The sequence below is a fragment of the Phascolarctos cinereus genome, unplaced genomic scaffold (genome assembly GCF_003287225.1).
Source record: "Phascolarctos cinereus isolate Bilbo 61053 unplaced genomic scaffold, phaCin_HiC Scaffold_4;HRSCAF=312, whole genome shotgun sequence".
NCBI lineage: Eukaryota > Metazoa > Chordata > Mammalia > Diprotodontia > Phascolarctidae > Phascolarctos > Phascolarctos cinereus.
This window is the reverse complement of record NW_027555847.1, coordinates 161,289,246-161,300,515: the sequence shown is the minus strand read 5'-3', so window position 1 is coordinate 161,300,515 and position 11,270 is coordinate 161,289,246. Positions and strand designations below refer to the sequence as shown.

The 11,270-nt window shown below is 42.1% G+C and overlaps 1 protein-coding gene across 5 annotated transcripts in view; it reads right to left on the bottom strand.

Moving 5' to 3' along the window:
- Positions 1–473: 473 nt before the first annotated feature.
- MGRN1 (mahogunin ring finger 1) overlaps positions 474–11,270 on the bottom strand; it is a 112,773-nt gene continuing 101,976 nt past the window's right edge. For 3 of the 5 annotated variants that reach the window (XM_020978597.2, XM_020978593.2, XM_020978594.2), the window contains one exon: positions 474–3,631. In XM_020978597.2, the coding sequence (XP_020834256.1) occupies positions 3,519–3,631 (113 nt within the window). In that variant the 3' untranslated portion in view covers positions 474–3,518. Of the gene's footprint in view, positions 3,632–8,564; positions 8,610–11,270 lie in introns of all 5 variants that reach the window. The other 2 variants (XM_020978595.2, XM_020978598.2) reach the window with 1 other exon arrangement.

Sequence of the window (11,270 nt, the reverse complement as noted above, 5' to 3'; positions counted from 1 at the left end):
ACAGGAGAATGTTCATCTTTCCGAGGAAAGTTATAGGTTATAGCACTGTCTGTGCTGCCCTGGGGGGGAATCTTTTCTGACTTGTAGAACTCTGATCCGATTTTAGACTATCACCACAGTTATTATTTTTCCTCCAACCTGGAAATCAAGAAAAAGAACTCCAGCAGCGTTTCCCAACACAAACTAAAGTGGGGTCTGGTAAAATCTTTAGCTTCTTTGTGGCAGGCAGCTTGCTTCAGCCTCAGCACTGCAGCTACAGCAGGAGTGAAGCCCTGGGAAAATGGAGGTGGGGACGAGTGGGTTGTTTTTGGCGGGGAAGTGTTATCCATTTTAAGAAGTAAGGCTCTTAAAAAATAATGGGTCTTACAGAATGGTAAAAATTTAGCGAAAGCTGATGATTAGGAAACACTGAACTAGAGATCCAGTCACAACCCATCTGACTGCCATTCAGAGGAAATGATAAACACATGGTATATTGCTGTATGAATTTATTACTATAAATATATAAACAAACAAAAAGCTAACCAATCAGACTACATCAAATAATAGCACGTTTCCAGATGAGCAAATCTGCGTTCCATCGTTTAAACAAAGTACTGGCACCAAAACTGAAGAGGAAAGGTCTGAAAGGGCTCGATGGGAAAAGAGGGAAGCAGCGTGCAGGAAAGAGAAAGCCAGACTGTCTATGAGCAGCCAGGACAGGAAAGACTGGGCTAGGGAAAACCCTGGGGTGCTGGGGGGAAAGCAATGTGCACAAAGTAGCCTGTCTCCAGAGGCAGGAAAGAGCCATGAGTAGAAGCCACATGACAAAATTCACAAGTGGCAATTACAGGAAAAAAAAAAGTTAGTATCTTCAGTACACAACTCTACTCCAGTTTGTCCCACTGTGCAAAAGCAAGGCACCCAATACAAGGTCTCTGGACAAAACTACACTCATCGATGAGAATAGAGAAAAAAAAATATTGCCTGTTCACTGACAACACATACACAAACAGGCTGTGAGAAGGCCACCTCCATGAGCCAGTTATTCTGGCTCTCCATCTGACTCTGATGAGCCTGTCTTCTCCGCTGGAAATCTGTACCTGCAATTTAATAACTCGTTTAAATGGAACATAACTGTGGTCTGTCTTAGCCCAGCAGCATTAACTATAGGGCAATTCCTTGGGTTTCCTGTGACTGCAGCTTAATAAGGAAGACTGGGCCTTTTCCCATCTCCTTGGGCCTCCTGCCTTAGATGGGCTTAGCTTGTGAGGAATGCCTGGGCGCCCCTGCTGAAGTGTCTTCACATTTCAGGCAGGGTCTTCGTGTCAGTTTCAGCATGAATATTTAATGAGCTTCTGAAAAAGCTTACTTGAGAAAACTGGCCTTGGAATGCGACTTCAACTTGTGGCTTATGGCTTGTGCCTCAGGTTCCCTATTAAGGTCCAAATGAACCCTCCAGAGAACCCGTCAGAGAGGGCCCCACTTCCAGCAAGAAATGCCAGAGATTCTGCGATGTAAAGTCAAAGACAGGGTCCCATTCATGCGGCTTGGTCTCTTCCCAAGCTGCCTCTGCTAAGTCCAATCTAGTTCTGAAAGCCATTCACCTAAAGACTCCAAATCCTGAGGGTCCAGGACAGGGCACTGGCGAGCAAAAACTATTGTATTATAGAACAGAATTTACCTGTTCCAAACCATTTAGGTTAAACTTAAACAGAATCAAATCTACCAGTGGGTAAGACTTCTACCTGCTGAGGCCACTGCTTTTGCTAGAGCATTCACTACATCCTTGTTTGGCTGCTGCCAAGCAATAAACTGAGAACTAAGAATGGAGATTACGGGGCCGTGTTAGCAGACAGACACTATGGCCAGACCCACCGAGGCAGATACAGCCAAGGCCCTACCACTCTTCTGCAGAAAGTAGTAGCTGGTGTATCAACTTCACAGTGAGTACCAGTGTTTGTAGAATTCTTCCTTTCTGCCAAGACATTTCCTTTTAAATCATAATGCAGAAAAAGTTATCCTGGAAGCAATGCACCTTGAATACCATCTGGAAGGGCCAGATCACGAGGATACTGAAATCCTAGGCAGACTGTGTTAACTATGGGGGAGGGAGAGTCTTCTGTCTCTCAGATCCCCCCAGTAAACACCTACAAACCAGGAGGGAAATATTAGACGATCAGGGCAGGAAGCATATCAGGTGTTCTCTCCATGGGAAAGACAGCCTGTTTCCGGACTGGCCATGCCAGTTTGGCAGCTGCTGATTTCAAAGGAGTTCCTAAATTCACTGTATGACTTAGACACTCTGGCAACTTCTGTGAAGCTCAGCACTCAGAGAAAGGCACCTAAACAGGAGAAGGTGCACATGGCAGGCAAAGTGCTGACTTTGTTTAAAACCAAAATCTTCCTTTTCTGTGTTTTTGAATCCTAACCAAAATCCCTTCTCAGACTGCAGATCCCTTGCCAGGGCACTTGCAAGGTAGGCCAAATCAAATGAAGGTACTATCTCCAGACCTTCCTGGTAGTTCTCAGCTCAGATTCATGAAGTCTGAACTACCTTCCCAGAGAAGAGGATGCTATTTTGACTCAGGCATCCCTTGGGGCTTGGAGGTCACTGAGTGGACCTGCCAGAGTCTGTTTTGCTTCTGGAAATCAGTGTCCTCCAATAAGATGAACTCTCACTCTGAAAAGTCTTGGTGAGGAAAAAAATGATCCCAGAGTCCTCTTGGAGAACAGGACCAATTGCCTTAAACCCAAATGGCCAACAGCTGAAATAAAAAGCAAAGAGAGCAGTCACATCATAAAGAGGCATGAACGAGAAGACACTACATGGACAGGTGCCGCTGCAGTAGGATCATGCTTGTGACAAACAAGCACGTTGACGATGCAAACACCGGCAACAGCAAAAGGCTCCTATCAGCCACTGTGTGTTACAAAATATACACTATATTTTCCTTCATAGACTTTGATTGGATTCCCCTCCTTCTTTTGGAAGGTTCCTCCCCCCCACAAAAGACAAAATCCCCCCTCAAAACCACCTTTGAGGAAAATGTCTCACCAATTCCTAAAATCTCTCCTGTGGACATAAATGCCACCGCCACCATAGGGAGCTTACCAGTCCCAAACCCCAAGTTTCAGAAATATGCCAGGCTTTAAAAATGCAAACAATGCCAACTCCAGGCTGGCCTTATAAGCAGTTACTTCTGCTCTCCGAGAAGGAACTACCTCCTGAGTCCTGCCTACCCCAACCAATGGGGTATTGCAGGGAAAAAAGCCCTCAATGGCTCCATGATAAAAGCTGCTGTCCTTCATCTTGTACCACTTACAAATAAATTTAACATACAAAAAGGGAAGTAATCAGAGTGTAAGGTTAGCTGTGCTCTTTTGGTCAAAGTCTGTGTGGCATTCCAGAGCCTAGTATTCCCACAGAGGATGGAGAGAGAGGAGAGTCTGTGCGTGTATTTTGGTGTCCAGATCGAAAGGCCCTTTCACAAAGGCCTAATGAGCTGAAGGCTCCAAACCACTCCCTGGCTGAGATCTTAGAGAGGAGTCAGTTCAGCCTCCCGATATTCAGGGCTGGGGTCACAGACTGGAGGCCGAGTAGAACCATTCACACTGTGGCTTTGGGGAGACTCCATTGAGGCTGAACTTCCTAAGAGAGGAAAAGAAAATGAGGTGGAAACTGTTAGCAAAGGAAAACACTAGTTACTACATTTTTATGGTCAGTATAAAATGTCTGTGACCAGGGGAAGACAGTAGACTTCTCAAATCTGTCCTTGTCAGAGGGAGAACATAAGTCCCCTGGGACTGACTCAATGTGTTCATTCTTTGGTTCTTACGTATGGGTCTCAGGCAAACAAACACTTTAGAATTCTGTATGTCTGCAAAGGGGTGAGATGAAATGTTGAGGGAGAAGCCAAAGCAGAATTTAATGATGGTGAGAAAGGTGTGTGGGGGGGTGCTGTGTGAGGCTCAATAAAACAACAGCAGCACTACTGGACCACTGGGACTCTGGCACAGGGAGAACATGTCAGTGTCATCTTGAGCATGAGAACAAGGCATAAATTTCCTTGCATTTGTTGATTCTGATTATAAAACTACATTATAAAACTACACAACCTCCAGATGTATTTGTACACTTTCTTAACGTGAATTAAAATGGCTTGCTTAGGGTCACAGAGCATCTGGGCTTTCCTCTGGTTTCAATTTTATTGACTATGAATCAGAAACTATTTTACGAGATAATTTGTAACCTGATTATAATTTAATTAATATAACATCCTAATGACAGAAAATTAGATGCAACATGGCATATGAGGGCTAGGGCTGCAGTCAAGAAGATTTGGGTTCAAGTTTGAAATATATTGGCCATGTGAACATGGCTGAGTGACAAACTCTGAGTGCCCTAGGCAACTCTCTAATGCTATAAACTACAAACAAGCTGCTGATCTGCATCAATGAAGGGAGTTTACGTACTGGGAGTTCTCCTATACTGATGAAACCACAGTTTCAGAGGGGCAAAGAACAGAAAAACCACAAAGCTAAACCGAAAACAAGTCAAAATCATCTCAGTCAAATAACGATCAAATAAGCATCTGATTAAAGAGTTCTGATGGAACAGAGAGAAGTTATGTTCCTAGTCATTAACAGCCAGTCATGGGGAACTGGTTTCAGTAAAAGGAGCCAAGTTATAAGAATTTACTAATTTATAATTATTAGAAAAATATTTATGATTTTTTTAAAAACGTAGTGCTTCAAGGAGTAAACATGAGGTAGTTGGAAAATTCACTTTGTAGAGCACCGACCCTGAAGTCAGGAGGACCTGAGTTCAAATCCAGCCTCAGACACTCGACATTTACTAGCTGTGTGACCCTGGGCAAGTCACTGAACCCCGACTGCCTCATTTAAAAAAAGGCCAAAAAAAGAAGAAAATTCACTTTGTTGCAGAACAACCAGATTCAAGTAGAAATAAATCAGGTTTGATTCTTTGCTTTACAGAAAGATACATGGTCCATAACCCAGGGGAGGCCAATTTAATTCCATTTTTAGAAGACCTACAGACACATCTAGGGCATGCTTCCTATCCCAAAGCAAAGTCTTATAATCAGCACCAACAACTACATGGAGGTAATAAGCATTTTTCTTGTGTTTAAACTGACACTTAAGAGTTATAAAAGAAAATACTTTCCTAAGTCACAGCAATGAGTTTGCCACCACTCCTCCATACCAAACAAGAGCTGAAAAAGTACTTGAGGTTAGTGTGAAAGTCCAGCAACTACTCACCCAGGGGCATTCACTTCTCACCCCTGCACTGGGGTTTCACAGATGAAAAGGGAAAAGGCCTCCCTTTTGCAGAGAGGCCTCAGGAGCAGCAGAGGAAGAGCCCCTACTACAGCCTGGGCTCCAGGCAGAAGAGATATTTTTGAGGGTACAGGGGAGGACAGTGATATATTGACAGTCTTCTTCAAGGCCTGCAACATGTTACAGGTTTTAGCCATAAATCAGATTTCTGCCTATTACACCACTACCTAAAAGAAAACACGACAAATCCCTGTGTAGAATAGAGGATCAACCCTAATTTATTTCTGTGTAAATCTGGATATTCCACAACAAATAACTCTTGAAACACTCCTTGAAACACCACTTAAAAAGGAAACTGTTTTAGTTAGAAATTCTTCCAAAATGCTTCATGTTCTTCCCTGCCTTCTTATACAACCCATGAAGAACACCACCTTTTTCCCAGGCCCGGGATCACTCACTGTGGCAGACAGACAAACTGCTGTACTGTGTGCGCTGACGTCCTAAGGATCCTGAACTATCTTCCCCAATTCGGGCTATATTTTCCTTCCTGAAATGTTTGAACCCTTGGGTCAGATTTGTACAGTCTCTTCTGTCTCTTTCTCTATTGTCAGATTGCCATCTGTCACCAATTCTGCTGCTTTCAGCCAGCCCAGACCCTCCCAATTTTAGCTTTGCTAATTCCCATCTTCTGTGGGCGGAGAGGTCATATAAGAAAGCTTGTTAGAACAATGTTGAAATAAGTGTAAAGAACCTCTGAGTGACGGTAACATCCTTGCTCCCTGGTACCTACTTTCTACAGGACTGAATTCAAACTGGAGTCATTCTGACTTGAAACATAAGCTGGTTCTCAACATAAGAGTCAAGTACATGGGCATCTGACCTGATACAGACTCCCTGTCACCTACTTTGACCATTCAGAGGCTTTGGGAGCTCACTTCCTGGTTCTGTTATGCACTAGGAAGAGCAAAATTCCTACAATTTAAGAGCCCTGAATTTAGATTCAGAAGATCTGAGTTCAAGTCTCAGTCCTGTTCCTTACTGTCTTGACTGGATATGGCCCCCTTATGCTAACTCTAGGTTCCACAGGTTGGGAACCACTGGACTGTGTGGTCTCCAAGGTCTCTTCCCAGCCTCATTCCCGTGACCCTAGACAGGCGATAAGAACACTACCTGCATCAGTCAGTTTTACTACCTCAGGATCATAAAAGCAGAGTGTACCTATATTAGAACAAAGTGCAGGGAGGAGAGAGAAAAAGGACCACTAAATGATCACACTCTTTAGCAGCCAGAAGAAACCTGGCAATTATACATTTTTAAGCCCTAAACTTTCTTGTTCTTGCCATCTTTTATGGGTGTTTTGAGGGGCATGGTAATCTGCAAAATGGGTTGGACTATTTTCTTCAAACCTCTATGCAGGTATAAATACCTATGTCTTGCTCCATTTCTTTGGAAGATGCCTTGACTTTCGAGTGGTTTGGTTTCCAGAAGAAAAATTGAAGGCTGTTACTTCTCATCTATCTAGTTAGGTCCAATATTGAGTGACTAGAGCTAAAGTAGCTAAGAGGAGGGAGTTTATTTGGTCATACAAATGCATAACTGCCTAAACCACTCATACTTCTCCCATCTCTAAGTTCTTAGCTTTATTATTATATCCCATTTATATAGTCCTTTAAGGTTTGCATAACATAACATCTGTAAAACTAGCAACATCTTTGTTTTCTTACACTCGTTTTATAATGGAGTTTTCTACTGTACTGAATTTCCAACTGGAGTCATTTTCATTTGAAACACAAGCTACTTCTCAATACAGCCTGGATAACTTGGCACCTGCCTCTCACTAGCCTTGGGAACTTAGGGAAAAGGAGACTCAATAAATCTCCTATTTGGCACAGCCTGTTTTAAGGCTGGTTCGGCTGTCTTAGCCTCTTTAAAACCACATTCTAATGAATATGTGAAAATCCTCAACTAAGTATTGGGCTGTGGGCAGATACCTAAGTACAGAAAAGTAAGTTGGGCCCAGAGAGGCATTTGTGGTCTCTAGTGAGGCAGCTGTGGTTTGGTGACTAGGATGCTAGACATAAGAGTCAGAGAACTTGGGTTTGAATCCTGGATCTACTACCTACTATCTATGTAATCTTAGGCAGGTCATCTTACCTCCTGGGGTCCCACTTTCATCAAATTTCAATAATGGGATTGGTACAAATTATTTCTAAGTTCTTTTCCAACTATAAATCCCAAGATCCTCAGCAGCAGAAGCTGGTGGGAGAACATCTCAGTTCAAACAAGGACATCAACATTAAGGGGACATATCATAAAGGATAACAAGGGTACGGGACTTGACAGTAAGACTTTCCCTGCTCTGAGAGAAAGAAAAAAGCTTGACAGATCTGCATGTCCATTTATATTGAGACTTAGTTCACTTAGATAACCCAGTCAATAATGCCCACACAAACACAAAAATTTATACAATAAGGTTGCTAGATTCAAAAATCTCCTTTTAATGGGCAACAATGATCTCTGTTAATTTTATTCCTTTCCTTTTCACTGCTCCAAGTCACTGTGGATAATTCTGTTCGTTAATAGTCACATGAAGTGACCACAGTCAACTGAGTCACTCTTTTTGGAGACCCAAAGTCCCCAAGTGGATCATCCTAGTTCCGATAGTGGGGGGAAAAGCTGGTTTTTGATTCTATCATATGACCCCATTTTCCTGCAAATTGTCACCACCTGGGTTCTCCCCAAATGGGGTACCCTTTAGAACAAGGACTCTTAATCTGGGACCCACAGATTAAAGGGAGACTATGAACTTGTATGGGAAAAAAAATTACATCTTTATGTCCATATAACTGATTTCCTCTGTAATTCCATGCATTTTATCTCTTATGCATTTAAAAAACATATTTTGAGAAGGGGTCCACAGGCTTGACCAGACTGCCAAAGTGGTCCAGGACATAATAAAGTTAAGAGCCTCTGTCTTAAACTAAAGACCAGACCTCAACTGCTTTATGAGATCTTTGGATTAAAGCTTACACACGGAGAAGGTCTGGAAAAGCTGTGAAATTAGGACTATATATAAGGTAAGGAGTGGAAGAAATGACTGAAACTCCCATCTAATGGATTAAACCATTAAGATCATCTTATATGCTTGGCAACTTATCTAAATTTTTTATCTCCCCAAATACTTAACACAAGTTTTTACATGGAGCAGGCACTTAATATTCAACTGGACTGAATTCATCAGACAAGACAAAACCCAATTAGGCATAAGAAAGGAGAAAACATACCATCTTATTCCTCTATACCAATAGAGCAGGAATCAGGACCCAGTGCTATCCAGATAGGAGGGTAGGAGAGACAGAAAATGAAGGAATTATTAGAAAAGATCTTAGAACAGACTTGTAAATTTTGTAGCAACTAGAATAAAGTTAGAGCGAAATGAAAGGGATGTGAGGTCTGGAAACAATATACTCAGCTTGAACATACTGGTTTGCAGAAGCAAAGAAGAAAAAACAAAATCATAACTACTCTTTCTTTAACTGCTAAAAAAAATCTAGATGCTGCAAGTCCCAAGAAACAGAGTTTATTATCACACTGTGAGCCATGGAAAAAGGAGGAAAATAGCTTTTGGAAACTCAAGATCAGGTTCCTATTGTTTTAAGTACCTCATTCTGAGAAATGCAAATCTCTTGCTCTTTATTAAATAATGAACTTTTGCTTTCTCTCATTACTGTTCATGTAAATGAGCCTCTCTGATGATTTTTATGGAACTGTCAGGTAAACTGAGCCTGTCAGATGATACTGTCTAATTAGACTGTTTAAAGCCAGAGACAGGAACAGAGAAATCAACAGAGAGAGGAGAAAATCCAGGGCCAGTGTTTCTAAGATTGCACCTCTGTCAGACATCACCAAAGCAACTTCTTGAATGTATCTGACCTTTGGCAGAAAGAGGCCTACTTTATAGATATGCTCAGGGAAAGGGGTGTGTAATTAGTGCCCACTCTCCTCACTGACTCTGCCATACAGTGACAATAGTCTCCTGGCTGTTCTTTGCCCAAGACAGTCCATATCTAGTGTGAGAGATGATCTCTCAGAAGTGAAGCCTCCTCAAAGGGTCATTAGTTCTTGTAAATGGTTCTGATATTGTTGCTTTTGAGTGGTACATGTGGACCAACACTAAGTGAAGACCCCTCAGAATACAAGACCCCCTCCCTGAGCCTTCTCCCTCCCCTACTCTTAGATAGTGTTAGCAGAGATTCCTGAGCCATAACAGCATCCTGTCTATCTCATCCTCTAGCTAGTTACATGACCTTGGGTAAAAGGCTGCTGAAACTGTGAGGCCCTGAAAACGGGAACATGCTAACATAATTTCTATACCTCTTTGTTCTCTCTGTTACTGGGGTAGTTTTTACAAGAATATATTGCACACCTGAGGCTCAGCCAGTGAGCCGACGGGAAGGGAGTTAGGATGGGCTGCTGCATTAGGGTCTATATAATCTTGCCTTAAACAAGGGCAGCTTAAGCAGCATTGGGATGCCCTTTCTCGAGAAAGTCAATAAAGAGATTTCTCCTTTTTGCAAACTTTTGTCAAGACTCTGGTTTTAATTTGGGTAGGTGGTCTCTGTCCCACACATCTAGCCTCCTGGCATTTTCTCTGGCTGTCCCTCAGGCCCGGAATGTTCTCCTTCCTCATCTCTGCTTCTTGGTTTCATTCAAGTCCCAGGGAAAACCCTACCTTCTACAGGAAGCTTTTCCCAATCCCTCATAATTCTAGTGTCTCCCCTCTGTTGATAATTTCCTTTTTATCCTTTATCCTATACATATAGCTTGTCTGTACGTAGTTAATTGCATGCTGCCTCCTCCATTAGATTGTGAACTCTTTAAGGGCAGGGGCATTTTACCTCTCTTTATATCTCAGTGCTTAGCATAGTGCCTAGCACATAATAAAATGTTTATTAATAAATAATAAATAATTAATAACTTTTTATTGACTGGCAAACTGACTGAGATATAAGACTCTACAATGGTGGAGCCTGAGGGTGGGGAGGACTGGGAGGAGCAAGCAACCTATGGTATGAACAACAGAAAGTGGCTGGCACTTGTTAATGGTACATAATCACTTCTCCATACGTACATCTTCTCTGTGCCTTCTTTCTCCTTCCCATTCTTTTTTTTTTTTCTGCTACCCTTTCCTCTTCTAAACTCTTAGGCTAACTCCTTTGGCATAGCTTAGTTTTTCCTAAGGCCCTTGGCTTAGACCATCAGCTCTAAGGAAAAAAGAAATTGCTACCCATTGAATGATATCTTGAAGAGAGTTGGACAGGAGTCCCTTCTAGGTCAATCATTTATTAAGTACCTACTATGTGCCAGGCACTGTGCTAAGCACAGGTCTAATAGTCTATGATCCCATAGAGCCTGATTACAACAGGCCCATAGCCTCCCTTTTCACCCCAGTCTGGTGTTGAATTGTCGCCATGTGAACAAGTCAAATATTTAATTGTTATAGAATCACTGGACCGCAGATTTAAATCTGAAAGGGACCTTTATTTAGTCCTACCCTCTCATTTTACAGTGAAGAAACTTAGTTTTAGATCCAGGATCTCAACATTCCTTTCTCTATAACATTCTTCCAAAGCCTAACAAGTCATAGCTATTGATGTGTTGCTCCCAAACCATATTTTTATGAAACTGTTCAGTGAAGCTCTCCCAGGAGCTGTGTGACCCTGAATTCCCTAATATATTTGAGTCAATGGATGGCCTTTACATCCACTATTTGTCTGTCCCTTAAAAGAGTGACCAAGCTAGAAAATCAGATTTGGAACGGAAAAACCTTAGAAATCTTGTTGTCCTCATTTTAAAGATAAGAAAAATAAAGCCAGGGGACATGAAGTGACTTACTTGCCCTGGGTCACACAGCTAGTAAATATATAGCAAAGCTGATAATGAGCAACCTTCTTTTGCAATATGTGACTACAAAGTATTCAGTGGCTGAA